This window comes from Leptosomus discolor, chromosome 3 (genome assembly GCF_034619465.1).
Source record: "Leptosomus discolor isolate bLepDis1 chromosome 3, bLepDis1.hap2, whole genome shotgun sequence".
Taxonomy (NCBI): domain Eukaryota; kingdom Metazoa; phylum Chordata; class Aves; order Leptosomiformes; family Leptosomidae; genus Leptosomus; species Leptosomus discolor.
Window position 1 is genome coordinate 59,960,735 of NC_141393.1, and position 25,897 is coordinate 59,986,631.

General features: G+C 38.8%; 1 protein-coding gene across 3 annotated transcripts in view; it reads left to right on the top strand.

The window, feature by feature from the left end:
- The window catches only part of PATJ (PATJ crumbs cell polarity complex component), a 146,851-nt gene that overhangs the window by 22,839 nt on the left and 98,115 nt on the right, over positions 1-25,897 (top strand). For all 3 annotated transcript variants that reach the window (XM_086462139.1, XM_086462140.1, XM_086462141.1), the window contains 6 exons: positions 433-509; positions 2,986-3,042; positions 4,425-4,559; positions 8,722-8,886; positions 10,570-10,701; positions 25,208-25,417. In XM_086462139.1, coding sequence (XP_086318265.1) covers positions 433-509; positions 2,986-3,042; positions 4,425-4,559; positions 8,722-8,886; positions 10,570-10,701; positions 25,208-25,417 — 776 coding nt within the window. The remainder of the gene's footprint in view (positions 1-432; positions 510-2,985; positions 3,043-4,424; positions 4,560-8,721; positions 8,887-10,569; positions 10,702-25,207; positions 25,418-25,897) is intronic.

Consider the following 25,897-nt stretch of genomic DNA (forward strand, 5'->3'; position numbering starts at 1 on the left):
AGCAATATCTTGTCAGGTGTTTTACTTCTTAAGGGGATTCATTTTGGTGGGAGATGATGCTTCCTTGGAGTGGCCAGTATTTTTATAGCAACAAATTATGAAGTCATGTGAAATTCGTTTTGCAGCCTGAAAGAATGATTTATTTACAGTGCTATATGGTACAGAACTCACATCTCATCAGTGCAAGCATCACCTCTTCTGCTTCTCAGCTGAATAAATCACATGTTAGCGGTAGCTGACATTTTGCATTGTTTTCCTAAGAAAGACATTTTTGATTTGCACTGTTTGATACTCAGCTTAATGCACTTTCCTTTTTGGGATTATTCCCTCTAATCTTTTATTTACACTGAATTTTTATTGAAGTACTTAGAAGTAAAAATAATTCTGAATGTACAATATGCTTGTAAATTTAATATTTACTTTCATATTTAGGAAGAGTCCCACTCCCTCCAGCACATGAGCTGAAATCCAAATGGGAAAACCTGCTGGGACCTGAGTACGAAGTTATGGTATGTTATCTTTCAGTAAACTGTATTCATGTATGTTATTTCTTTGAGTTACAGATCTGTGAGCTTAGCATTACAGGCTGTTAGTGGAACAGTTTAGTGTTTGGAACAGATCAGTAACATTAAATTTTGTTTCCTGTAGCATCAAGGCTGAAATATAGGAGTGTTGTAATGAGTTGTTTTTTTTTTTTTTTTTAATTCTGTTTATATAGATACTATTGTTATGTAGATACTATTGTTATACAGGTACTAGACGGGAGCAGTGATTTAAAAAAATCAACTGTCCTTTTACATCTGCATCATAACAGCCACTTAAAATATGTGGCATTTTTATGATTTCACTTACGATCTATTTGTTTTATTGTGCACTGGGAAAAAAAAGGCTCAGGATAGAGCTCCTGCATTTCACAAAGAATCTTAAAATTTTATTAGAAGAACGAAAGAATGATTTTTCAAATGTGCTGGGAAAATAGGAAGTAATTCATGGTAGTGTAACTTTGTGGTGCCAGTGTCTATTAGATATTTCTTCACTTCATATTAAATAATTGCCAAGCAAAAGATTGTTTTGATGAACTGTCATAAGGAATTGATTGAAATTGTAATTCACTACTGCTTTTCAGTTCTGTGTTAGCCAGAGAGTACAAATAAAAGGACTCCAGCCAGTGTTCTTTCCGAAGACTTAAAAAATTCTCACCACCACCAAGAAAATGCCCTGTTTGTCTTTGCAATGCTTGTCCAGTTGATTTAGAGACACTTATTTTTACTACTTGGAGTAGCCATCATTCCAGTCACTCGCTGGAAGATTTAAAGTGGCTTTAAGAATTGCCTTGAGAAACTTGCTTCTCTTCTTTCCATTAGCACTCCTGTAAGATCTGAAGTTCTTGTAAGATTATGTACATGATGCAATAAATCTGTGTGGCTGCCCACTTCAGTTGCTTGGTATTCCCATCCTTACATTTCAGGAGTCTGATATTACTTCCCTTAGCACTCTCACACTTCCCACAGAGGATGAAAACCTGCTTAGTTTGTGAAACAGTCTGTTTCTTATTCTTCTTTAGGTGCTGCCAGTAAAATGTCAGGAGTGAAAATGTTAACGACTGGTCCTTTGAAATAATAGAAGGAAACTGTTGTGGCATCCTATTTTGAAAGTCATTTTTTAGTTCTTCCAGTTCTTGTTGTCTGTACCTACCCCTAGTCTTGTTTGGCTATGTTCAATAACAACATTTAGTTCTACTTCAGCCTGATAGCGCAGTCCCTGTTTCGTGCTATCCTCATTCCTACACTCAGCTCTCAGAAAGTCACCCTGAAGGTGCCTGCAGGTTTGAGTATTCTCTTCAGATAAAATAGCTGTTTGAAGAGAGAGTTTGGTGTCACTCATGGCTTCTGTGTTGCTGATCCTTTGTGGTACCAGTGGAAGGAGCTGAGATCCTGCTGAAACAGAAAGGGACCCTGGAAGTCTGTACAGGGATGTATGACTGCGTGTATTTGTTGCCAGGTATCTAAGCGTGAGCAGTCAAGCTGAGGAGTTATCATAGATTCATTTAGTTACAACTGAATGGACATGCAATGGATTCTGTCTGTCAGGAAAAATACCCTAGGTACTAGAAAACAAGATGCTGGCAGCCCTGTTTAAAATTAAGCCAAAAGAAAAAGCTGAGGCTTAGTATTGTTTCGGAGCTACTTTGTTAAACTAGACATTTCCAAAGGAGCCTGAAGTTACCAGATTTTTTTGCAAGGCTATATATTTTCCAAATCTAACAAATGTAGCAATCCTCCCAAACATTCAACTTCAGTGTCCCAAACTCCAACCCAGGGCCATAGATCAACACAGATGTCATCTTATTACATTTAAAATGGGAGTAAATAACCTTCAAAGGTTGCAGATAAATAAGTTACGTTAAGGAAGAACATTAGAAGAAAACTGGTGGTGAGCATAGTTATTTTATTAATTTTTAAAAAATGAAGATATACTGAAGGGGTTTCTTGTCACTATTTTGAATAATCCACTTTGCATTCAAATTTGTTAATTGAACTCATGTATTTCAAGCCACGTTAGAAACATGCTACAGGAGATGGTGGTTTAGTCTAGATGTTAGATGGCTGTACTGTAGCCTGCAGTAATGACTTAAGCTATCGTACTTTTCGAATTCTGATTAGCAAGTCAGTTTGGGTATTTGTGTCAAACATAATGGCCTTTTGTGCTTATACAGGATTACTGAACTTGACTAAAATTGGCACTCAGGCTTCGGGAATAGGATAATATTGGAGTCTGCTAATAGTGCATAATCACCACATTCCTAGTTGTAAATGTTCTGTGTCAGAAAGATTTTTCTAACATTTGTTTAAAATTATTTTGCATCAGTGTGACTTTGTTTAAGTACAGTTTATTTTGCTCATCAGTTTTTTGCCAGAATTCATTGTTCCAGTAAAGTCTTTATTGTCCTGTTCTTGAAAAATGTTATAATATACAATTTTTTAGGTTGTGAATGTGGATATGCCCATTACAGATGATTCAGAGCTCCAGAAGTACTCAAAGGTATGACTTACATGGTGGTTTCCTTCATGGTATATGTTGGCAGAGTAATCCCAGGAGGGCATGACACAATTCTAGATTTGTGTGTTTCAGAAAATTAGTGGCCTTGTGGCTCTATCTTACTTTCCCCAAAAAAAGATAAGCAAATATTCTGCTTATCTTCTGGACTGGTCCAATAGCTTTTCATAGCATGGGCAAATGAACCTTTTCATACACACACCCACACACCCCATGCAAACAAAAAAACCCAAACAACCCCAAACCGTGCATATAATTCTCAAACTTTGGGGTACTTAATTGCATTGAAATTCAGTTGTTGAAAGCCACCACAGAATGCAGCAGAGTTTGAAACTCTGGTGAACAGTGTTGTCATCCTGCAGAGGAGTTTGCCATAGTGATCCTGGCTCAGGGAGAGGGAGGTCCATTTAATTGAAATGGTCAGAGCTGAGATTAATTTCAGTTTTCTGAGACTTTTGAGAGAATTTCAAGATATGTGTGTTAACATTGTGCAAAAGAGATTTGTGGAGGTGATGCATTTATATATGTGTGGGGATGCCTCAGTGAAGAAGGATGATAAACTCATGGTCAGACATGGGTGTGAGGGAATGTTGAGGATCAATAGATTGCTCCTTTTACTTGAATATCCAGAATTAATTGGAAACCACAAGGACAGTCAGTGTTTCAACTTAAGTAATAAAAACCCAGAAAATGGCCAAACTGAAGGAGCAGGTACTGCTGATCATCTCTTCTCCCCAAGTTGCCATGATTTCTGCTGGCTTGTCTGGATAGTGTATCAGTTTTATGCTAGTCTTCCTAATATTAGCAGACCTAAGACACTAATGGTTGGAGGCTCCCTAGAGAAAAATTCCAAATTAAGGAGGCCCACTGGGAAAAGGCTAACGCAAAATCAGCGATTTCACCTTGCAGAAATAAGGATGCCAGTATTAGCTATTTGCAGAGGACGTTTCACGTATATTTTTCCTACCTCAAAGTAGTATAGCTCCTAAAGGAATAAAACAGCTGATCTTATGATGAGTTTTTATGGTGATTATGGAATTTCTTTTGGTTTTGTTGAAAACTCACCTTTTGGGTAGGATGGTCTTTAGGTGGTACTTTTCTCTGCATTTTTTCCAATGTGGTAACCTTATTTAAGAATACAGTTCAAATTGCCTTTTCCCCCAAAGGGCAGATTGGTTGGTTTTGTTTGTGCAGTTTGTATAGACAAATTATGGACACTTGTGCTGTAATGCAGATGGTGTCAGTATGAAGTCTTAATCATCTTACTGTGTGCCTAGTTTAATTTGGTGAGCTACTGAATCCTAAATGTGTTTATATTGTGGTAGATGAAGATACGTACATTCTCAACCATACTTACCTTTTGGCAGCTATTACCCATCCACACTTGGAGATTAGGAGTTGAGCTTGACACGTTTGATGGACATCATTATATATCATCAATTGCTTCGGAAGGTCCAGCTGCAACACTTGGTCTTCTGCAACTGGAGGATGAACTTCTGGAGGTAAAAATCAAACCAAACCTCCCCAAAAATAGAATTGACAGATTTCCTGTTTGCTTACTCTTCTTAAAAATGCTTGTATTAAATTCTAGTTTGTCTGCTGTATGTGCAATAATAGTATTCAAGAGCTGGTTGTGGAACCAGTTAGAGTAGTACTTTGGAAGTCACATTTCATTTTCTTTACTGTTTCATTCCTCCTTTATGGACAAAATGTCAAATTCTTGTGACCTCTTAGGGACTTCATGTTTATATTTTTTTCTGAAATGTTTTAATATGAGTATCAAGAGTTGTAAAGGCAGAGCTAATATTTGTGTTGAGTGTATTTGTATCCATAGTCCTTTAGCTCAGTCTTTTGAGCAATTTGGCATTAGCTTTTGTGGTGGATAATCTTTCTTAATATTTGTCACTCCTAAAAAATTTACAACAGTCTTAGGAATAGTGGTTACTGTTACGCATTGTAACTCGCTTGTTGAGTGTTGAAAGACATTTGTGTGTATGAGCTAGTACATCAGTTTGTTTAAATATGTATAAAGACGTATTGGGACAGTTTTGAAGTTATTGGAATCAGACCAGACCTATTTGCTCAGGAAAAATATTTATTTGATAGTATTAAAATAATACCTATTTTGTGTGTGTGTATGTGTATCTGTCAGTATGTCATCTTGCAAGTGAAAAGACATTAATTTCCTGTTGAATACCTGCTCTTTGCTCAAATCAATATTTTGAATTTGAACCTTTTTTAGTGACTGCAGAAAAAATTTAATTGACATCAATGGGAACAGAATTAGGCCTCCTGAAAGATTAATTTGTTAGGTGTACAGCTCTCTTGCTTGTACTTGTTGTTCGCTCTTTAACATCAAAAATTCATACTGATACCACTAAGACTTAAAACATTTTCTTCAGTTATTGCTTAATGGAAGAAATCTTGATTCCTAAAGGATTAATGGAATGCTGGAAGCGTTGTTTAAATTCTTTGGCCACTAGACAAAAAATTGTGTACAAAAAGTAATAATGCAGTGCTGTAGAGTATCTTTGGAAACTTTAATTGTATGTACTTAACAGTTTTACTTATTATTGTGTACTTACAATTAAGTTCACAGATACGCCCAGACCTAGTGAGCATAAATTTTTTTTCCTCTCTGTAGCTGGAAAAAAAAAACAACAAAATAAAAATGTGCTCTGGGGCTAAAGCTACATATGCCAGGTTTAGCCCAGAGTATGTTTTCACAGCCAAGTTATAAATCCCCTTAAGTAGGGGTTTGCAATGGAAAAAGTGACTGCCCCATTCCCCAAACAAGCAGCTTTACCTGGGCCTGATACAGTTGGGATTAAAATGTGATCAGCAAAGAATTCTTTTTAATATATAGTGAGGTTGCATGTTGATTATTTTTGACGATGTGTTTGAATTATGATAGAAAACATGGTATCCCCATCCCCCCAATTTTAACTAATTTCATTATGTTCTTTTTAGGAGTAAATTGCTTCCTTGTGCCCTAGTGTTGTTCTAAAATTTCACTCGCTCCTATTTGATGGCACAACTAATGAGGGTGGTGTGGTGAATGAATGGGCTGTAGGGCACCTTGCATGTTTAGAGGCTGATATCTGGCAGCTGCGAAAGAAGAATTGGGAGTCCGCAAGTCTGCTTGGGAGTGTGCGGTAGCTCTTCTCCATCCATCACAGTATGCTGAGAAGTGCTGGTAACTTTCCACCACGCTGCCACTCTCAATGCATTAAAAAATCCTTACGCATAGATACTTTTGCTTAAATAATTAACTAATGGATTAGCCTGATAGCTCAGCAGTTGCTGTAATTCTTACAGAAAAAACCCATAGCAGTTCATCTTACCATGTGGGAGGCCAGTTACACCACTCTGAATTTTTCTCCTTGACTGTGTTATAGTGTGAGAGGAGTTTCCCAGCAGTATAAGCTATATTTACACTGTAAAAAGCACAAAGGAAAAAGTAGACAAAAAAGAGGTGATCAGGAAGAAGATGGTGGCTAAAGTGAGATTGCTCTTTAGTCTTGTACAAGATCGAGTTTCTTTAAAGAACAAGGAGATCTGGGAATTATGGCAAGGCTCTGCCTCAAGTACGCAGGTACAGAGGTGTGTACGTGTATGTTGTGTATTTACGTGCTATATCTTCTAGGGTCAAATGGGGGTTCATTTCATTAGCATTGCAGTTTGGTTATGGAGTGCAGTATTAAAGAGAATCTTCAGTTATCCCCACTTACTGTGTGTCTTGGTTTGAAAAGACAGGTGTCTGTGGAGGAAGGCAGGAGCCTCCCTTGAAATGGAGAGTGCAACCCCCTTCCCTCCAAATTATTATAATTTTGAAATTAACGGGCCTTCAGGCAAAGATATGGGGAATAGGAATAACAGTTCTTTACTAATATATATATATATATATATATATATATATATATATATATATATATATAACACAAGGCAGGGAAAAACAAAACAACCCACTGGTTTACACTGACAGAGTCAGGAATACAACCTGACACCCTGTTAGGGTGGCAGTAGCAGTCCGATAAGATGCTGGCTGCAGTCCTCCTGAAGTGATGGGTATAGTTCTGTGGAAGCAGCAATCAGGTAAAAGAGTCTGGTCTTCCTCCGAAGGCCCAGTGGTCGGCAGGTAGCTCTTGTCGTCTGGAACTCCAGTGGGGGGAAGAGCTCCTCTGGGAATCCAGTGGAAGAAAGGCTGCTAGGGTGTTCCAAATCTCCGTTTTTATTTGGCATGGACTGCTTGGCTCCTTCCCCCCCCCCCCCCCCCCCCCCCGGGCGGAGCATCTCACAATGGGATGGGGAGTCGTGAGGCAGTTCCTTGATGGGCCATTAACAGGAGATAGCCCAGGAGCGAGTTATCGATGGGTCAGGCGATAAGGCATTGTTGTGCCCAGTAACAGGAGATAGTCCAGAGAGGGGAGGCAGGGAGCACCGCCCCACCTGGTCTCAACAGCTCCTGAAGATGGTAATAGAATATATATATTTTTTTTTCTTTTGGCACATTTTACACTGTAACCCAGGACACTGTGCTTTGGTTCATTTTGTGGAGTGGACTTGGATGATGTGTGCTGGAATCCTAAACCAGTGGTTTCACTCCAGTGGTTTTGGACATTTGGACATGAGAGCAGACTTGAGGTAGCCTGAAAGAAGTCCCTGAAACACAAGAGGTGTCGGGATTGAGTCCATAGCACTAATCGGATTAAAACCCTGCCCTTTTGGGCCTGCACTGCTCGTCGACATAGATGATGTTCACATCTATGACACCTACTGATGTTCTGCTTTCCTCATGAATACCACTGTGGTGCCAATAGATGTACTCTCATGATATTGCTCTCATCCCTACGTAGAAGAGGATGAATCGCTGTAGTTTTATTTTCCGGAGGAAGTACAACTGCAGTATTCTATTTTTTAAAGCAGTATTATTATCTATCTATCTATCTACTTTTTTGAAAAATGTTTCTAAGCCTGTGGTTTAAAACATCCATTAACAATAGCCTTATGGTCTTCTGTTGTTACTCAGGATCTAAAGCTTATGGGATGGTAAGCTTTGACCCTTGTCAGGGTTTTCTGATTAATTGCTTACTCTAACTGGTTTCTTTTTTACTGTATAAACATTCTTGCATGTTTTCTGTAAGACTTATTTTAGTTTCAGCCATTTTGTTACATTTTAAAAAACTGACAAAGTTGTGCTAGTTCTGACTTCAAGTTTTTGGTTAGAGCTCAAAATCTGTGTTTTCTTAAAATACTTTGAAAAATTAAATTTTTACCTTTTTAAATTCAGACACCTAAGCCTAATGCTAAAAAAACCCTCCAACAAAGGAAGAGGTGAGAATGAAATAGCAATGCTAGGAAAGATTTAGGCTAGGAAAAGTAGTGAGCAGAAAAGAAGTAAGAGGAAGCTGAAGAGAGCAGAGACATGACGTAGCAGTCAGTAGTCACAGGATCTCGCAGATGAAGCTTAAGTCTTACCGTAATGCATGTATTCTTCAGAAGCATACATTAATAATTCTGGCAGGCTTTGCCAGAATCCCTAGTGAAAATTAGACTTTCACATTCAGCTGGGAAAGATGTGTACACAAAAAAAATTAATAAAATAATCAGGTTGATATCATTTTAATTGTCTTAGTGTGGATGTGTGTTTCCCCTTCTGTGTAGGTAAATGGAGTTCAGCTATATGGAAAATCACGCCGCGAGGCAATCACTTTTCTAAAAGAGGTACCACCTCCATTTACGTTGGTTTGCTGTCGACGACTTTTCGATGATGGGAGTGAGTCTCTTGTAGATGAACCCACCATGGAAGTTTCCCCTCCAGAACAAAAGGTAGACTTCTCATGTCGTGCAGTTGAGTAAAAGGACAATAACTTTTTGAAGAAGTGCATATATTTCTGAGAAAGTGATTTAGCTTTCTAAAGACAGTGTTTCTGTTTTCCTTTTGATGTTTGATCCAGACCTCTTTTCAGTCTTCAATGTTTCCCAAAAATATATAGTTATATGAGGCAGTTTTGTATTAAATTGACGTATAAAGCTGCCTTTGCCATTCACTTTGGGCTCGTAAGGGACAGCTGGTGTTTCGCTGAAAGATAGTTTGCAACACTGGTACTTTTACTACAGTTTATACAAGTTGGTCATGAGAAACTTCATTGTGCTATAAATACAAGGTAGGTAAATCACCGAGCTAGCGTGCTGACTATGGACATCCCATTCATCATTCTTACACTTAATAGGTGAGTGAGAGCTCTGAATTATACTAAGTCACATCCTTGCCACCATTAGCTGATTACTTACATGTTCTGAGTAGGATTTTATAGAACTGGAAAAAAATTAAACTTAATGTTTCTTTCCATTGCAGAACCTTTAAAATCTCAAACTAAAGCTTGACACTTGTAATGGTTGTTCCTATTTATAAAAAGTATTTACAACTTGACTTTTCATCTTTTCTGATATTTGCTGATCTAATTTCCTCTAAGGTGGAGAGTTAAACAAGAAATACGGATATTTTATGGAAGAATAAGGTGTATAGTATTATGCCTTTTTGTAAAAGGCCTTTTCTGTTGCAACAGAACTTGTTCCACTGTGGTTTTTGATGGTGCATTTTACTGAACATTTTTCATGTGTGTCCTGTCAGTTGCACATCTTGCCATAAGGTGATACTGAGTAAAGAGAGGTTGCCCTCTCCTTAGAGCAATCTCACAATATTTCTGCTTTCTGTTGTCAAAAGTATCAAGAAAGAGCACGTGGAAGAAAAATTTATTTCTTTTACCTCATGGCAGTGCTCTGTGTAATAGGCATATTTATCCAAAGAAATAAAGTTAAATCAGTGTGAAGATAATGGTACAAGATTTTAATGTTTTTCTTGGGACATCATACATTGATATTTTGTAAAGATTGTATTGATAAAATAATACTGTTAAAACACACATGTTAAGTTAGACAACAGAAGATGCCTTTTTGGAAGACCTATTTATGGGACTGTCTTACCCAACAAAATTGGATAACTATTCCTCTTTCTTTTGTATCTTACCACAAAAATAGTGAAAGAAACTGCTTTTTCAAATTAGATACTATTTGTATAATTACAATATAAGAATTTTTTGTTTGCATATTTAATGCCACAATTATCGGATGTGCCTGATCATCTGGTCTTTCTTTAATTGTCTGTGGTTAAATCTGTTATGCTAAGATATTTATTTTTCCTTTACGCTTCTAATGGGACAGCTCAAGTTCATCAACATGTAACAGGTTAGTAATATTGTAATTTGACTAATACATGGGTATTTGTACGCCAGGTTGGGCTCCGATGCTCAAAACATGTAGGTGTAGTCCCAGGGAGTATCCAAGGCAGCAAACTGGAGAGAACTGGATGCATAATGTTAAGTGAAGTTGTAATTCCATAAAAGGTCACATTTTAGACATATATAAGCCATTAATAATCAAAACATTAAAGAAATAGTGTTTGTAAAGAACTGAAAGAATAGTATTTGAACTAGAGCTTTTCTTTTTCAGGTGAAACCCAAGGAAGCTGTTAATCCTGAGGAGGAGGAAGAAGGGGAATTAGCATTATGGTCTCCTGATGTGAGGGTTATTGAACTGCAGAAAGACAAAAATGGTTTAGGATTCAGCATTTTAGACTATCAGGTACACTTTTTCTGTATATCTAAATACTAAAATTCTCTTTGATCTTTTGTCTCGTATGGTGCCTTAAAATCACAGAATCACAGAATGTTAGGGGTTGGAAGGGACCTTGAAAGGTTGTCTAGTCCAACCCCCCTGCCAGAGCAGGACCACGTAGAGTAGGTCACACAGTAACGTGTCCAGGCGGGTTTTGAATGTCTCCAGAGAAGGAGACTCCACAACCTCTCTGGGCAGCCTGTTCCAGTGCTCTGTCACCCTCAGAGTGAAAAAGTTTTTTCCTTATGTTAATGTGGAACCTCCTACGCTCCAGCTTGTACCTGTTGCCCCTTGTCCTGTCATTGGCCGTCATCAAGAAGAGCCTGCCTCCATCCTCCTGACACTTGCCCTTTACATATTTATAAACATTAATGAGGTCACCCCTCAGTCTCCTCTTCTCCAAGCTAAAGAGACTCAGCTCCAAAATGTTTTGTGATGTTGAGTACTGGGTGATCGACTTGGCACTTGGGCCTAGAAACTGTGTAGGGAAAAGTCACTTATTTTGAGGCCAACTCTAAAAAGTACAGTGTAGAGGTTGTTCTAAACCAGTCTGATTATCAGACATGATAAAGTGCAAAATCTTTACTCAAACTCCACCTCGTAACTCTGAGTTTAATGAATGCTGGGGGAAGGTTGGTTTTTGGTTTATTCCGTTTTAACTTGGAATGACTTTTCAGCTATGAGAGTGGCAAGCAAACTTATTGCAACATCATTTCCTATGTACCAAATTTAATGAGCCTTTTCCTTTTTACTCCCCTCACTGCCCCAAATCACTTTTCATTTATAAATGGAGTTTGCAGAGGTAGCTTTACCAGGACTGTCCTTCACAGTCGAAAGGGAATGTCAGGACTGACAGGTGAATTGGTGTTGCAAACTCTGCTTTCTGTAAACACAAATTTGCTTTAATACATTTATTTAATTTATTAGTGTAAGACTAGAGAGTAAGGAACCTAATTATTATTTTTTTCAGTTACGCTTCTCTGCTTAAACTATTAAACCAATATGCCAAAGATATGGGTAGAATTTTCAGAGTGGGGTAGGCAGAGGGGAAGTTCACTTTCAGAAGTCATTCGTAGCTTAAAACGTGATTTCTCCCAAGTTCATAAAATCTTTCGAAATCAACAGACAAGTCTTTAATTGGGGGGGGAAATTCTACTAAAATTAATGAATCCTTCTTCCAAAATTATTTGCTTCGATTAAATATATAGAAACTCTCAAAATCTGTAGTCAGGATGAAATGTTCTTCATGTTTCTAGTCAATGTGGTATATTTTTAGACCTCTAACCATCATATTTATAAGGAAATAAAATAGCTGGATCACTCTTCATAGTAATATACACATCACATCTGAATACTGCTTAAACATTGTATTTCAATAAAATGTGTTTAACTGTTGTGCATAAATGTCAAGTGATATAAAATTCACTTTTTGATACAATAAGGCATGAATTTGGAATAAATTAGAATAAAAAATATTTGAAGTATTATGCAAAACCATTAATTCTATATTTTACCAGTGTGATTTAAGATTACTGAAAATAGATCCTGTTAGTCATTTTCGCTGACACATGTTGTGTGGCAGTGCCAGCTTTACTGTAGAGTTGCTAGGAGTCTTTACAGAGCAGTAATACACAGATTTGCTTTTAAGTTCTCATATAATCAGAATTAATGAAGGCTTTAATAACAGGCTTTTTATTTACTTATTTGCAGATGCAAATACATGAGCAATGTTGTGGTACTTTCAGCTAAATTTAAATACATTCCAATCAATTCTAAATGAGTGGTAAACCACTTAATCTCAGATCTTTATAATTTCAAGATATTTATGTATAAAGTATGCTCTTTTGTTTGGGATTTGCCTCTCAGATCTTTTACACTTTTCATCATCTGCAGATTAATTTTTATATAGAGATATCTGTGACTCTGTGTGTGTGTGTTTATGTAAATACATCCATCACATTCTTGAGTGCAGGGCAAAGGAAATAAATAATTGTCCATGCTAGATTGCAGGCGGGGGAAAAAAAAAGTATGTGATTCCTGTGAGACTGTTCAGAATTCTTAACGCGGATTTGCTGAGAAGCACAGAATTACAGTGAAGTGTTTAATTGTGGCTTAAAGGACCTGGAGACCTAACTGTTTTCTACATTCCTTTTTTGCAATTTTACTGTCTTTTAAAAAAAACAAAAAAAAAATAAAGGGTTTTTTAGGCACATACTCTTTGTTTTGCAATAAAAGATTCAAGCCTTATAATGGCAAATGACACTCCTGGCACTGTATATCCACTGTTGATTTTGCTCTTTTTGGGTAATCATATGATACATTTTTTTTTAGATTTCTTTTTTTTAAATGAGGGTGGGTATTCACATGGCCTAGCTTCATGGTTCAACGCATCAGGTGCATCAGTGTGAGAGAGCAGGCTTTCTAGCCTTACATTAGTATTGATGGAGGTAGGGTGGGAAGGAAAACAATTTTTTAAGAGGTGATTCGGAGCAGAAGGCCTGTTCGTGATGCTCATAATTACACCCCTAAGGGCTGACCGACTCTATCTGTTACAGAATTTTAGGGAAACTTTGGTGTTATGTACCCAGCTTGGAGGTGATGTGACTGTATTCTGGAGTTTTAAGATCAAATTGTTTCTGTAGCTGTTGTTTGAAATGACATTTTGGAAATATTGGTACAACTTCAGAGAGATCAGTAGGAATAGAGAAGTAACGTTATATGAAAAAAAACAGTGATGTGCTATTATTCCAACTTACTTTCCCCCCAGTCAAGGTATGATAACATCTTTGAAATGCTACTGCAGTACCAGTGTATATCTTCCCATTTCAGTCGCGTCTTGCGGGAGACTGGTGATTGTTATCTGCAGATTTAAGAACCCCTGAAATCCCATTCATACAACTGTGTTCATTTATGGCAGTGAGTGATGCCAGATGCACTGCTGAAGTGGAAGAATGCTAAGCAATTAGAGACCAGGCTGCTTACAGGGCTGAGGAAGCTTCTTACTATCATTTTCCATTCATGTTTCGTATTTGTTTTGAAGCATGAGGCTTTTTACCTTTCCATCTTAATTTTGATTGTCGAATTAGATGTGGTGCTAAATACTCTTGTGGTATATAATCTATAGTATTTCTCTTTTTGTTTTCTCAAAACTGTCTATATGCTTGCCATAAAGGTTATTGTGCCTCAGTTGTCTAAAATGCTGTGCTTCCCAAGTCACACTTTGAAAAACAGTATTAATAAAAACTCTTTGTGAGGTAGAATAGGAATGTGAGTATGTAGAAAACTGAATGCTGAGACCAAGAAGTTATTATGCTGGTATATTAATTTTTAATGGTCTGTCTTTCTAATAATGTTTCATCTATCAAATAAATGATAAGCATATCCCAAGTGACTTGCAGGATATTTCCAGATATTTACAAGCATAATTCCAATGCCTATATATTTTAATGAACTAATTACAAATTAATTATACCAATTATGCATAATCAATAGTATTTCTACTTGTCCTGTGTTTTCTTTTGTCTGTCTTTAGGGATTTAAATGCTTAAAACAGAGCCACCTTCTTTTTTTAATAAAGTCCTCTTGGAATGCCTGTACACATGTTCATAAAACTTTGGGATACCAAACAGAGGAGACTTACCCTGTTTGCTGTAATAGGACTTTATTTATATAGGGTACTGTTCTGCTTCCCATGATCACTAAGTATATAAAAAAAAAATAAAAATCTTTTTTCTCCTTTGCTGAATGTCCTAATTTGGAATTATATGGTAGGAAATCTAAAATCCTTGAGACTGCTGCTCTGCTAGCAAGGTCAGTACTTGGCAAGAGGGGAGGTGGATGGGGAGGCTGAGCCTGTGTATTCTTAAAATGATATGTTTCACTGGATTTTTTTTTTTCCTCCCAGTGTGATGGCTTATTTAAATAAGAAACACTGAATAGGTCTTAAAATGAAATCTTCTGTGTATTTTTCTATTGTTACTGCTGTGTTGGGATCTTGTCAAAGCTCTTAGGCTAGGCATTGCTTTTTCTTGATAATACTTAGATGAAAAGCCTGCAGAAGGAGAGGCAGCAGCAGCCATGCTGATAGGCTCTGTGTGCGGTGTGCTTTCTTCAGCTGATAACACATCGTGCTCAGCAGAGACCTGAGGAACAGTGTTGCATTGCTGGTGACTCTATCTTGAACAGGGACCCTGCCCCCCTTTTGGCCATTAAAAAGGTGTGCTGTTAGGTCTTGTGGCCAACTTCTCCGTGAAGTAATATACTCTACCTCCCTTAATTTCCTTGTAATTTCACTTGGAGAAGTTGCTCTCTTTTTCACCTCTTAACTAACTTTTATGTAGTGTTGCTGGCACAGTTAGCGGCAAGTATGTTTTGATGGTGAATGTGGGACCCAGTACACTGTTTGTAGAGTACTTTGGGATCATGTGTGATGCAAGGGGCTACAGTAAGCATATTTATTGTTCTTTGTCAATAGATGTGAAAGTATCCAGCTCAATGGTAACTTTGTCTAGCCTGATGCTAAACCTCCTAGCCAGCAAGTCAAGAGCTAAGCCATCGTTATTGAGACCAATCCTTTTTCTTAGAAAGAAATTACAATGGAAGAGAGCATGGTATGTCATCAGGTTAAAATAGAAGTGCTGTATAAAAGTGACAGTGATCCCAGGGCGTTAGAACCAGAGGAAAGAAAAATCACACAAGATGAAGACTTCTAGAGAAAAAGAGAGATCACAGTAGTATAAAAGGTACTTTGAGTGGCCCTGAAACAGTGTTTGCCAAAGACCTGATGCATTCAGGCCAACAGATTCTGTCAGTAATGCTTTACAGAAATATTGGAAAAACCACAGGTAGCTGAATTGCAGGTTTCTTGAGGCAGTATTGACCAGAAGGTAACTTGAATGGTCTGATGAGCTTTTATCAAATTACACAAAAAGCTGAATGGACTTTATGTGGAGCTTAATTTACTGTGCTTTGAAGTCAGAGTATTTTAAAGCAGCTGTTTTAAAGTGTGTGAAACTGGAGAGGGTGCGGGTTGGAATAGAGAGGGTTGACATTTTACATAGCTCTTAGGAATGCCTGTGAGATGCTGTTTCTCTCTGTCTTGAAGGGTAAGTCCTCAGTGCCCGGCTGCTATTGGACGGTACCCGGCTGCCCTATACCTTTCAGGCTGTAGGAGCTTATGAGCTCACCTGCTCCGAGTGGTCCATGCCAACATGGGTGTAAATATCTACCCATCCACGGAAGCAGTAACAGGCATTTCAGCACTGTTACGAGCTTTGTGTTACCCAGCCCTGAAACAGCATGAAGTGTGCCTGCCTTTGTCAGCCTGGGTCAGGGTTCTTACTGCAGGGGACTTCACACAGGGACTCCACAGCCACCTTATTCTTGAGCTTATCTTTATTATCATTATTATATCAAGTTTTTTCTTACTGTTTAACTGAAGTCTTTTTTTGCTGCACATTCAGCAGGTTATATTTTGTTCTTCTCCCAGGGAGCATGGGAAACAATTGTTTTCATTTTTAAAACAAAATCACTGCATAGTCATTCATGGCAGGAAGTGAAGCAATTTAAGTGTCTCCAAATATCTTTCCTCTTTTCTGTATGCCCCAAACAAACAGGCTCCAGATGTAGAGTTACAAAAAAGCAAACTGACTTCTTGTTTGTAGAAGGTGGTATTCGACTAGCTTTTTTTCTTTCTTTCTTGAACTGTTCAACAGTGAGATGTGGGGCTGGAATGCTTTGACGTGTTGCTGGCTAAACGTTTGCCCCCTTGTGATAATTTGAGCTTTGTCTGTCTTGTGATAAGTTTGTTGCGAACAAAGAAGCATATTCACGTCCTTGTTAAGCACATTTTCACCTGATCATGTGATGGAAACCTGTGGCTTACTGGCAAAAGCTGCACAGCTGTATTAAAAAGCAGTTTTACAATGGCTATCAGCTTGGTACTGGGAAAACTGATAAAGGCAGCTTTTCTCCCATCTCTACAACCCATCCACATTCATTAACATCAAAGTTCTGTAAGCCTTAGTACCAACTGTGTTGGTACTCATCTCACGGAGGATTTGCTTCTCTCCTTCTATGGGAAAGTTCTGCGTCCTTTAAATCATATTAAGCTGCTTCATTTGTAAAATAATTCTTAGTAGTGTGTTATGAATTGAATTCAATGTAGCTTTTTGAAAAATTGTCTTGGAGTTCAGCTTAAATACTACTTTTCAGGACCGAAGAGCTGGTGAATGCAATTGAGCACATTCCTGGTAAAGTTTCTAGGGTGTTTGTGATTAGTGGCTTCCAAAACCTCAGTGCAGCAGTACTAAAAGCATTAGGAGACCAGAAACCACTTTAATAAGAAATCAAAGAGACTGTGTATCTCAGCATGAGATACAGGCAGATACACAGGAATAGCTTGCTGAGGTAGAGAAGCTGGAGAGCTTGGATGCAGGAGGTCACGTTAGGGCTTGGGTATGCCCTGATGGTGGGCTTCTGGGGATCAGGGATCATTTGACTCTAAGTGAGAAGTTAGGAAGGAATCTCGTGTACAGAGTGGAGTTGCATATCCTAGGGGCGGCCCTCCTGTCTTTGTGAGCTGCCACAACCCATGCTCTGGACAATACCTGAGTTTGCAGAGAAAGTGGAGCGTTACTGAGAACATCTGTTTTTCTTTGGTTTGTCGCATACCCTTGAAATAAATGCTAAGCAGTATTATTATTAACCTTTAGAAATGTTTTCCCTATTCCCCCGAATTCTACAATCTGGTTGTTCTTTTTCATTTCCTGCTAGGAAGAATAGCTTTTAATAAAAACAAAAAACCCCAAACCAAAGAAATTCATTATTATTCCACAGATGTCTTCTGCCTGCAAGAGAAGGCGAGAATTTAAAGGGACAAAACTGTAGCTAGATTTTCTGTTAAATGCTTGGCAAATCTCAGCAAGGGTAAGATAATGTAGATGAGACTAGAGGAAACTTTGCAACTGAGTTCTGCTTACCTAAAAGCTGCGCTAGTCATTCAGTGAGCGTGTGGAGACGGTGGAGCAATGGGCGTGTAAAAGCTCAACCCAGACAGCTCTGAATCTGTTCTGAACCAATGAGATTGGAGGTGCTGATGGATAAACATGAAGAATTCTGAAAACTCGTGGAAGCTATGAGGTATTCTGTTTTCTTAAAACCTCATCCTTCTGGAAGATGGTGTTCCCCAAATCCAAATAGTACTGTTGCACTCAGAGTTGTTCTGTCTGTTCACACTGCGTTTCACAGTAGCCTTAAAATTCTCAGCAACCTTTTTTTGGCTACCCTTCTGTCTTCTCCACCATCTATACTGTTGCAAGGCTTCTTCAGGCCAAGTCACTGTTTGCAGATCCTTGTTTCAAAAAATGGCCTGTCCTATCTCCCCACTTTTCTTTTGCAGCTTTTTCTGTAGCAAATGTTCCATAATTCATGTGTTTGCTGTTGATGATGCAAGCTCTCCATGCAGAGAGCTCTGGTTTGTTTGAAAACACATACTGCACTTCCACAGACTGTTAACAGTGTTGAGATCAGCACACCTAACTAGTGGAAGTGCTTGCTGGGCTGTCTTGGTGGATTTTTAGTTCAGGGGTTATTTGAATTTGAAAGCTGATCAAACCTAGAATGTTAAGACCACTGAGTGTAGGTTATGTACATGATACCATTTATATTTTTCCCTGTGGCTCATTGGTATTTTTTTCTTTATTCCCACACATCTCTATCCCTTCTTTATCTTGTCACATAGTGGTTTTCCTCCATTTCCTTATGAGTTCAGGGTTTTTTAAATCTCTGTGGCTTTTCCCTGTAGTCAGCATTCAATGTGTTTTTTCTGGAGCTGAAAAGCCTGAAAGTCTAAGATATTAAGAAAGTCTAATGAAGGTAATCCCTGAGATTTTAGCTCTGTTGAGAGCAAATACGAAGGGCGGATGAAACCTTAGGTTGATTGAAAAGTTTGATAAATTAAAAGATGGTGACGTGCACCTGAGTCCACTGCGCAGTGACACTTTCAAAACTACCATAGGCAGTGCCTATCTTTGATCTTTTTATTTGACAATAGCAGTAGTGTGCAAGAAACATCTTTTTTGTTTGATCATTCCCTGAAGGCACTTTCATCCCAACTATCTGCTGCATAGCCCTCTTCCGCAGCAGATGAACACTGACTGCGTAGTACTTGCCAGCTCTGCCAGACCTACCCGGGTTTGAGTAATTGCTGGCCACTGTGTTCGTTCTTGCTGTAGGAGACTGATATGATTTCAGATCACAGATGATGAAAGCCCAGTGTGGGAAATGCATTGTGCCACCTACTCTTATTTTGCTGTTCTCTCTCCTCCCTTGGGTGTGGCTCTGTATGTTTTATGTTTTTTTTTCTTTCTCTGTTTCTTTGCTGACATTTCCCACAACAGAAGTTTTGATTAATGCTGGCTGCACACTAGAGCTTCTGAAATTCATTGCTTTATTCCCTTACTGCAGATCAATAAATACTTATGTTTTATATCCAGTGCTTTGCCTTACATCACAGAAAAGTTCAGCATTTCCTTCTTGAATACTGTTCTGTATTTAAGTTTGTATTACTTCAGCACAACAGCCTGTAGTTTATTTCTTTGGTACAGCCAGAGGCTGTGCGTTGTGTAGTCTTTTTCCTAAGCAGTCCTGCTGACTGCTATCTAATACAAGTGGAAGAGGCGGAAACAAGTCTTAAAACACTTTGAATTTCAGTCTGATTGCTCATGCAGTGGATTGTATAGAAACTACTTGAGCACTTTCTCAGGGATGTTTCTTTCAGGCTTTAGACTACCTTCGGCAGTTCTTATGGCCAACTCCTGTAAATATGTTGGAGTAATCGAACGGAAGGTTTGGACTTTGACTCTCAATCCTAATTTGAGGCCACCTTAAGGAGGGAATTGGTCATCACTCACAGCTGGCTCTTCACTTTCTGTCGGGAAGTACTTAGTGACTTTGAAAAGGTTGCAGGTTGTTTATGGTTCTTGACTTTTGCATCCTGTTGGCATTGTTGGTGCATATGTGGAGGGTGGCTCTGCAAAGAGATGAGCAGCTCTTCATGAAATGAGAGTATGGATGAGTATTTTGAGTAATTTCACAATACTGAGCATACAGGTAAAGTACTTCATGCGCAATTCTGCCTTTGTTCTACATAATAGTAAGACAAACGTAAAACGCATTTGGTCCTTTTCATTGTTGACAAGTGTATGTTCCTTGTACAGTATGCTACAGTGTTGTGTTTGAGAGTTTGTCAGTCTGGTATCTCACTCACTTGCAAACTGCAGAGTTTTAAATATGGATATTTATGTTAGACCTGGAAGTGGTCCCATGCAAAATGTAATGAAGCTGGGTTGCTCTGACCTCTGAGCTCTAACATGTGTTTGTTTTGGCTCTCTTGCAAAAACCTGCAGTATACAAATTGGCACTTGTAAAATTGTTCAGATAAATCAAAATTGGTACAGGAAAAAAAGTTTCAAACTGTTTCTTTTGGGATCCTTTGCCATGCTATTTTTGATGTGTGCTTTCAGAGGAGTGTTTTTGTGGCAGCAGGCAGTTTGTTGCTTGAAGAAAGCTAAAATATTCTAGGAAGCCAGGCTAGCTGATTTTAGATCTTAAGTGATGCCAAAACTAATATAGCCTCTAACTAAGTGAGAGTGACTTTGCACAGTAAATGTCAGTCACCCGCGGCTTTGTCTTACATTTTCATATGAGCCTTTAAAAAAAGGAAAACACAAACAAAACCCCAGAAAACGTGGTAGCTGCTTACATCCAATCGAGTTGCAGCTACAGTCTCCTGCATGGGAGAGCCTGCTCCTCATCCTCTGCATAGTGAGGGCTCTGCTGGTGCTGGAAGCTGGACAGATGGGATGGACTTAGAGCACGAAACGCCTTCGGTGCTGCGGGAGCTGGGCTGGCCTGGAGTGCCCTCTCTTGGCTGCTGCAGAAACCTCACTGTTCGGTGAGGTCGGGGAAAGAGTCGGTTGTTATCATTTTAATTTTCCAGTGTGATGGACAGAGGAAAGCTGTACTGGTGGTGCTCCCAGATTTGCTTCCTAAGGACTTCTTATAGCTAAATGAGTGTGAATCTTCGGTGCCCGTGACAAGTTCGAATCCTTCACTTGAAGCCACAATAAAGTTATGTGCTCCAGCAGCATTGCATGTAGGACTCTGTTAACTTGGTGCTCCAGAGACTCTTAACATTTTAGCACAGGTCAGGTTTTTGAGAGACTTGTTACTGCTCTGAATCCAGGGATCTCAAAGGCAGCAACTGCAGTGGCCCCTGCTTGACTCTGCCCTGCTAAATGAATCCAGAACAAATGAGGCTCTGAAAAGAAGAAGAAAAATTTGACACCTGGACTCCAGGAAACATTTGTGGATTTTGATGAGGAGCAGTAGGGGGGAAGGGGGAAAACCCATGGTTCAACATAGTTAAATATATGGTGTGCTAAGTATGAATAAATTGTGACTATTTTAAACAATTTCATATACCCTATATCTGGCTCAAGCACAAAGGAAAAGACAACAGCTACAACATAACTAGTTCCTCAGAGGGTTACCTGGAGGCCAGCATCCTGGGATGCTGCTGATGCATGGCAGTGGTCAGATTTCATCGTTTATACAAGTGGCAAACTTTTCTACTTGTAATTCTTCTTTTTTTAAAAATGAATTTGTTAGTGCTTGTGAGTTAAGGGGTAGCCTTACTTTGCATTGCAATTCCTTTCCTCGTTGTTCATAAATGATTCATTTCTGTAAAGGAATCCTTCAGTAAACTGAAGTTAAAAGTTTCTCTTTAAATGTGCCAAGCCCAGTTCCTGCCCATTTTAAGATGAGCAAATTGCAGGGTGCTGTCCTGTGCACATCCCCTCTGTAATGCAAAGTCATGTAATAATTTCTTGAACTTTTGAAGTTGAGTCACTTCTGATTCTACTGAATACCATTACAGCAACATCTTAGCTCTGGGTTTAGGGAGGGAGTTTGTTCCCAGCCTGTAAACTCCATTCAAGTAGGTGAGCGTTTCACTTTGAAGCAGAGAGTGGAGTTCATTTCTGACTGCTAGTGACTAAAAATCACTATTATCTGGCTTAATGTGAGCCAAATAAAATGAATCAAGAGCCTTAGGGTAGGTGTACAGTGGCAGTTACTGCTGTTCAGTAACCTGGAATGGCTCTAGCTGGCCTGTTAACCTGGAGGTGGCCCTGAAGTCCATCAGGGCACTGTGAGAGTGAAGTTGCCTTTTTCAGTTAGTACAGAAGGTAAGAATCTGGGCTTTAGCCTGCTGCTAGCACTGCTTTCTTTTAAAAACAAGGCAAGAACCCACACAGTCCAGTTGCACTCACTGTTTGCAAGAGGTGAATGTGAATTTAGTGTTAGTTGTTTTAGCAGGTGGTGTTCTTTGGGGTGCATTTGGGTTTGAGTGTAAATCACAAGGCAAGGTTTCAAAAAGCATTCTTCCTTTTGCTTTGATAAGAAAAGCATGGTGCAATCCAGAGTTACAATCACCCTCATGTTAAATTATAGAGAGTATGTATCAATGATTACACCTTGAAATTCGGCAGGTCTGTGTCTTCATGTGCGGCTTTTGTTGCATTCCTCATGACAATCGCATTGCGATTCAGTCTCTGGTAACAAACACTCAGGGTTTTACAGCGCTGCTCACATTACCAGCTTAGCCCTGTCACTGTGTAGTTTATACTGCTCTTCTCTTCCTGTACAATAGCTCCCTCTGCTTGAAAACAGCAGTGTAGTTATAACCCCTGCTTTGTATTTACCTGATCAATGGGTTTTAATATGGGTCCTTTTTTTTTAAGAAGATTGCTGCTGCTGCTCTTCATGAAGCAATTCCAATACATGGCTTACGTGTGTGCATGTTGTGAAGCAGTGAAGATAACCATACTGTTCTTGAAACTTTGCTGTATAGTAACTGCGTATGTTTGCAGGAACTCTTATCTTCATTTTTAGCATGAGGATTAAAGCTGGTTGGAACACTTCTTCGGCTAAATTATCTCTTACCAAATCATGATGATTTATTGAAGCCAAAATGGTTTTGTTCAGTTGAAACAGAATTTCACATCAGAAATTTCTCATCAGAAATGTGGTAGTTAGACCACTATGAATATTTGCATAGTAGAAGCTAATGATGAGATTCCCATGTCCTACTTAAGTGGTTCTGATATGGAACCCAAAAAAGAGCAGCTTTGGATCAGACAGAGCAGGGATTTGAACCTGGTTCTCCCACATTCTCAGCCAGTGCCATAATTACCGGGCCAGTCATTCACTAGCAAACTTTTTGTCAGCTTATCTGCATCAGTAAGGATGAGTGCTGATTTTGTTTTGTTTTCATTTTTTTATCAATATAGCTAAGCCAGCAAAAGTCATATTATAAAAGCTGTTGTGTCAGCAAAGGTGTAGTTTTGCTGAGAGAGCATTCAGCCATTTAGGGAACCAGCATAAACCTTGCTTGCCATGGCAAGATGAGCCCATGATAGGAAAACTTGCTGGTTTAGTTCTATTAGCAAAGCCTTCCTAATGTGAACAGTGCCTTACTTGCTTGAAAATGGCTGTCTCAACACGATCCTGGTTTTGCAAAGAAGTCCAAAAGGTTATTTTTATTTTGTATTGGAGCAGACCCAAAAATTAGAAACATCTCAAAAGTCTGTGTCAAAAAGAGTGTTTGTTCTGTGGTCAGCTGTCATCAGGATGGTTAGGCACATGGTTTTGTCGGCAAGGGCAGGCAAAGCTGACTCTCTACACAAAGGGCAGCAGTAACTTCACATTTTCAAAATTCAACACTCTTAAAGCAAACCCTCTTTTTTTGTATCTTCAAATCCTTTGGATTCTTCTTCTGGATTTTCTGCTGTTAGGTTTGTTTTGTTTCTAAAAATTTCCAAAGTATGTGCTGAACATGGATAGCTTGCTATTTGAAACAAATGAAATCCTTTCCCCTCGGTATTGTGTGAGGCAGGTTTGAGCATAAACAGTCGGACAGCCCGAGCATATTGGCAAGGGTTCAGTAGACAGAACACCATCGCATAGCAGAGGGAGGTTGCTGGGCTTGATTATCAAGATGTGATACTCGCAAGGAAGCCTCTTCTGTACAGTGTGGATACGCGGTGTTTGGGAAGATTATGAAATGGCGGGATTAGGCAGTAGAACAGGAGAGAATTATTAGTAATACGTATTTACTTGAATTCAGCTTCAGCATGGCTCTTCCTGCTGAACTCTAATTTCAGCCGTTTACGGATATTACATTCATTGCCTCATATGTTTGCACATACCTTAAAAAAAAAAAAAGCCAGTTCCCTTGGAAAGCAATGTATAGTTATATAAAAATAGTTTAAAAAGCATTGCTGTTTTCAAATTAACACTGAGGTGCTGAATTTGTGGTGGTCTTTGTGGTTTGAATTTTGCTGGGTTTTTTATCCCTCCCCTGCCATGAATAAGATGCAAGTCCTGAGGAAGAAATAGTGCATGATTATGCATTTGAAGACCCAGTGCATACCAGAGGCATTTATGAACTCTATGAGCCCTTAGCAAGGGGATGAAAGGCTAACTCTAATCTTAAAAAAACAAACAAGGAAACAAAGAAAGCCCATAAATTTGTTTTGTGTATCTTTCTGCCTATATATAATAACTTATGATCATTTCATTGGATTGAAGATTAATTTTTCAGTGGCTGAATACATGATAGAAATGATACATGGCACTATGCGAAGGCTAATGCTGGGAAAAAAATAGTAAAGTGAGTATCTCTGCATCAGTTTACTGCCTCTACAACGTGTCTTATATTTTCTATTCACGTTCCTCTGTATACACCACTATAGTGTTCTACACCCTCCTCAGTAATGATCTTAGTTACTTTCCTGTTGCTGTTCACCCTAAGGAAGCTTCATGGGTGGAGAAAATGCCTTTTATAAATTGTCATGCAGGTTTGACAAAGCAGGAATGCTCCAGTAGTATAGCAAATGTATACTGCTATTTCTTGAATGTTTTGGTTTTGATTTTTAAATTAATATTTTAAATTAAATTTCCAATCTTGTGATGATTTCTTTTAACATCAGTTTTGCTGCTATGAAGCTCTTAAGTGGCATGCAGAATGATTATTTTGTGTAACATTAACACGTAACAGGCTGGATGGAGGCTTGTGGAAGAGTGCCAGTAGTGTTTTTCTATTTGCAAGTTGGCCTGGCCATTTCTGTGTATCTAAGAAGAGGGCAGACAGGGTATCAGTCATCTTTCAGATCTTAAAATTTCTTAATGGATTAGGCAAGTGGCAGAATATCTTCCTACTGCAAATCTTTCGTTTTGTAAACTATAAGCCTTGGCAGTATTAGTAGACAGTCCTTTTGAATGTCTCAGCAAGCTTCAGTTCTGTAGCATTAGATGCTGAACATGCTTAAGTGGTCTTTACATACTCAACCATCATTTCGGGGGTCTTTGAGTTCTTTTTTTTTTTTTTTTTTTTTTTCCTCCCACCCAGGATCCGTTAGATCCAACAAGAACAGCCATCGTGATCAGCTCTTTGGTGGCAGGCGGAGTAGCCGAACGTGGAGGTGAGCTTTTACCGGGAGACCGCTTGGTGTTTGTAAATGAGAAACATTTGGACAGCGCCACTTTAGCAGAGGCAGTGGAAGTGTTGAAATCTGTGCCCCCAGGTACAGTTTCTCTTGGAATCTGCAAGCCTTTGGTGGTAAGGACTGATTTTAACTTCTTTTCTATTTGATTCTATGACATGCGTAGACTGGGTTGTTGTATTTCAGGGGTGAGGTTGTGGTATGGGGTGGCAATTCAGGGTAGAAGTATGTATTTATGTGGAAAGCAACTAAATTGCTACGCATACACCTTGACCTGTCCAGAAATTCTGACTAGCTGGCAAATGGGAGGCTCAATGTCCCAAAGGTCTGACTGGAAAGCCAGTCTTCTCAAGTTCCTCCTGAAAGAACATTCATGTGGAATCAGAAGACATGTCCGGGCAAACATATGTACACTGGCCCTGTGCATAGGTGTGGTATAGTTTGAGCAATTCAGCAAATCAATTAAATATGTGCTGAAGTCCATTTCACTCTAAGACACTGCTAAGTGCTTGCTTGAGCTCCACTTACATCAAAGAAACTTAATCTTTCCTTTCTCTAGAATCAGGGCTTTGGAACAGACAGTAGTTTACTTGAGA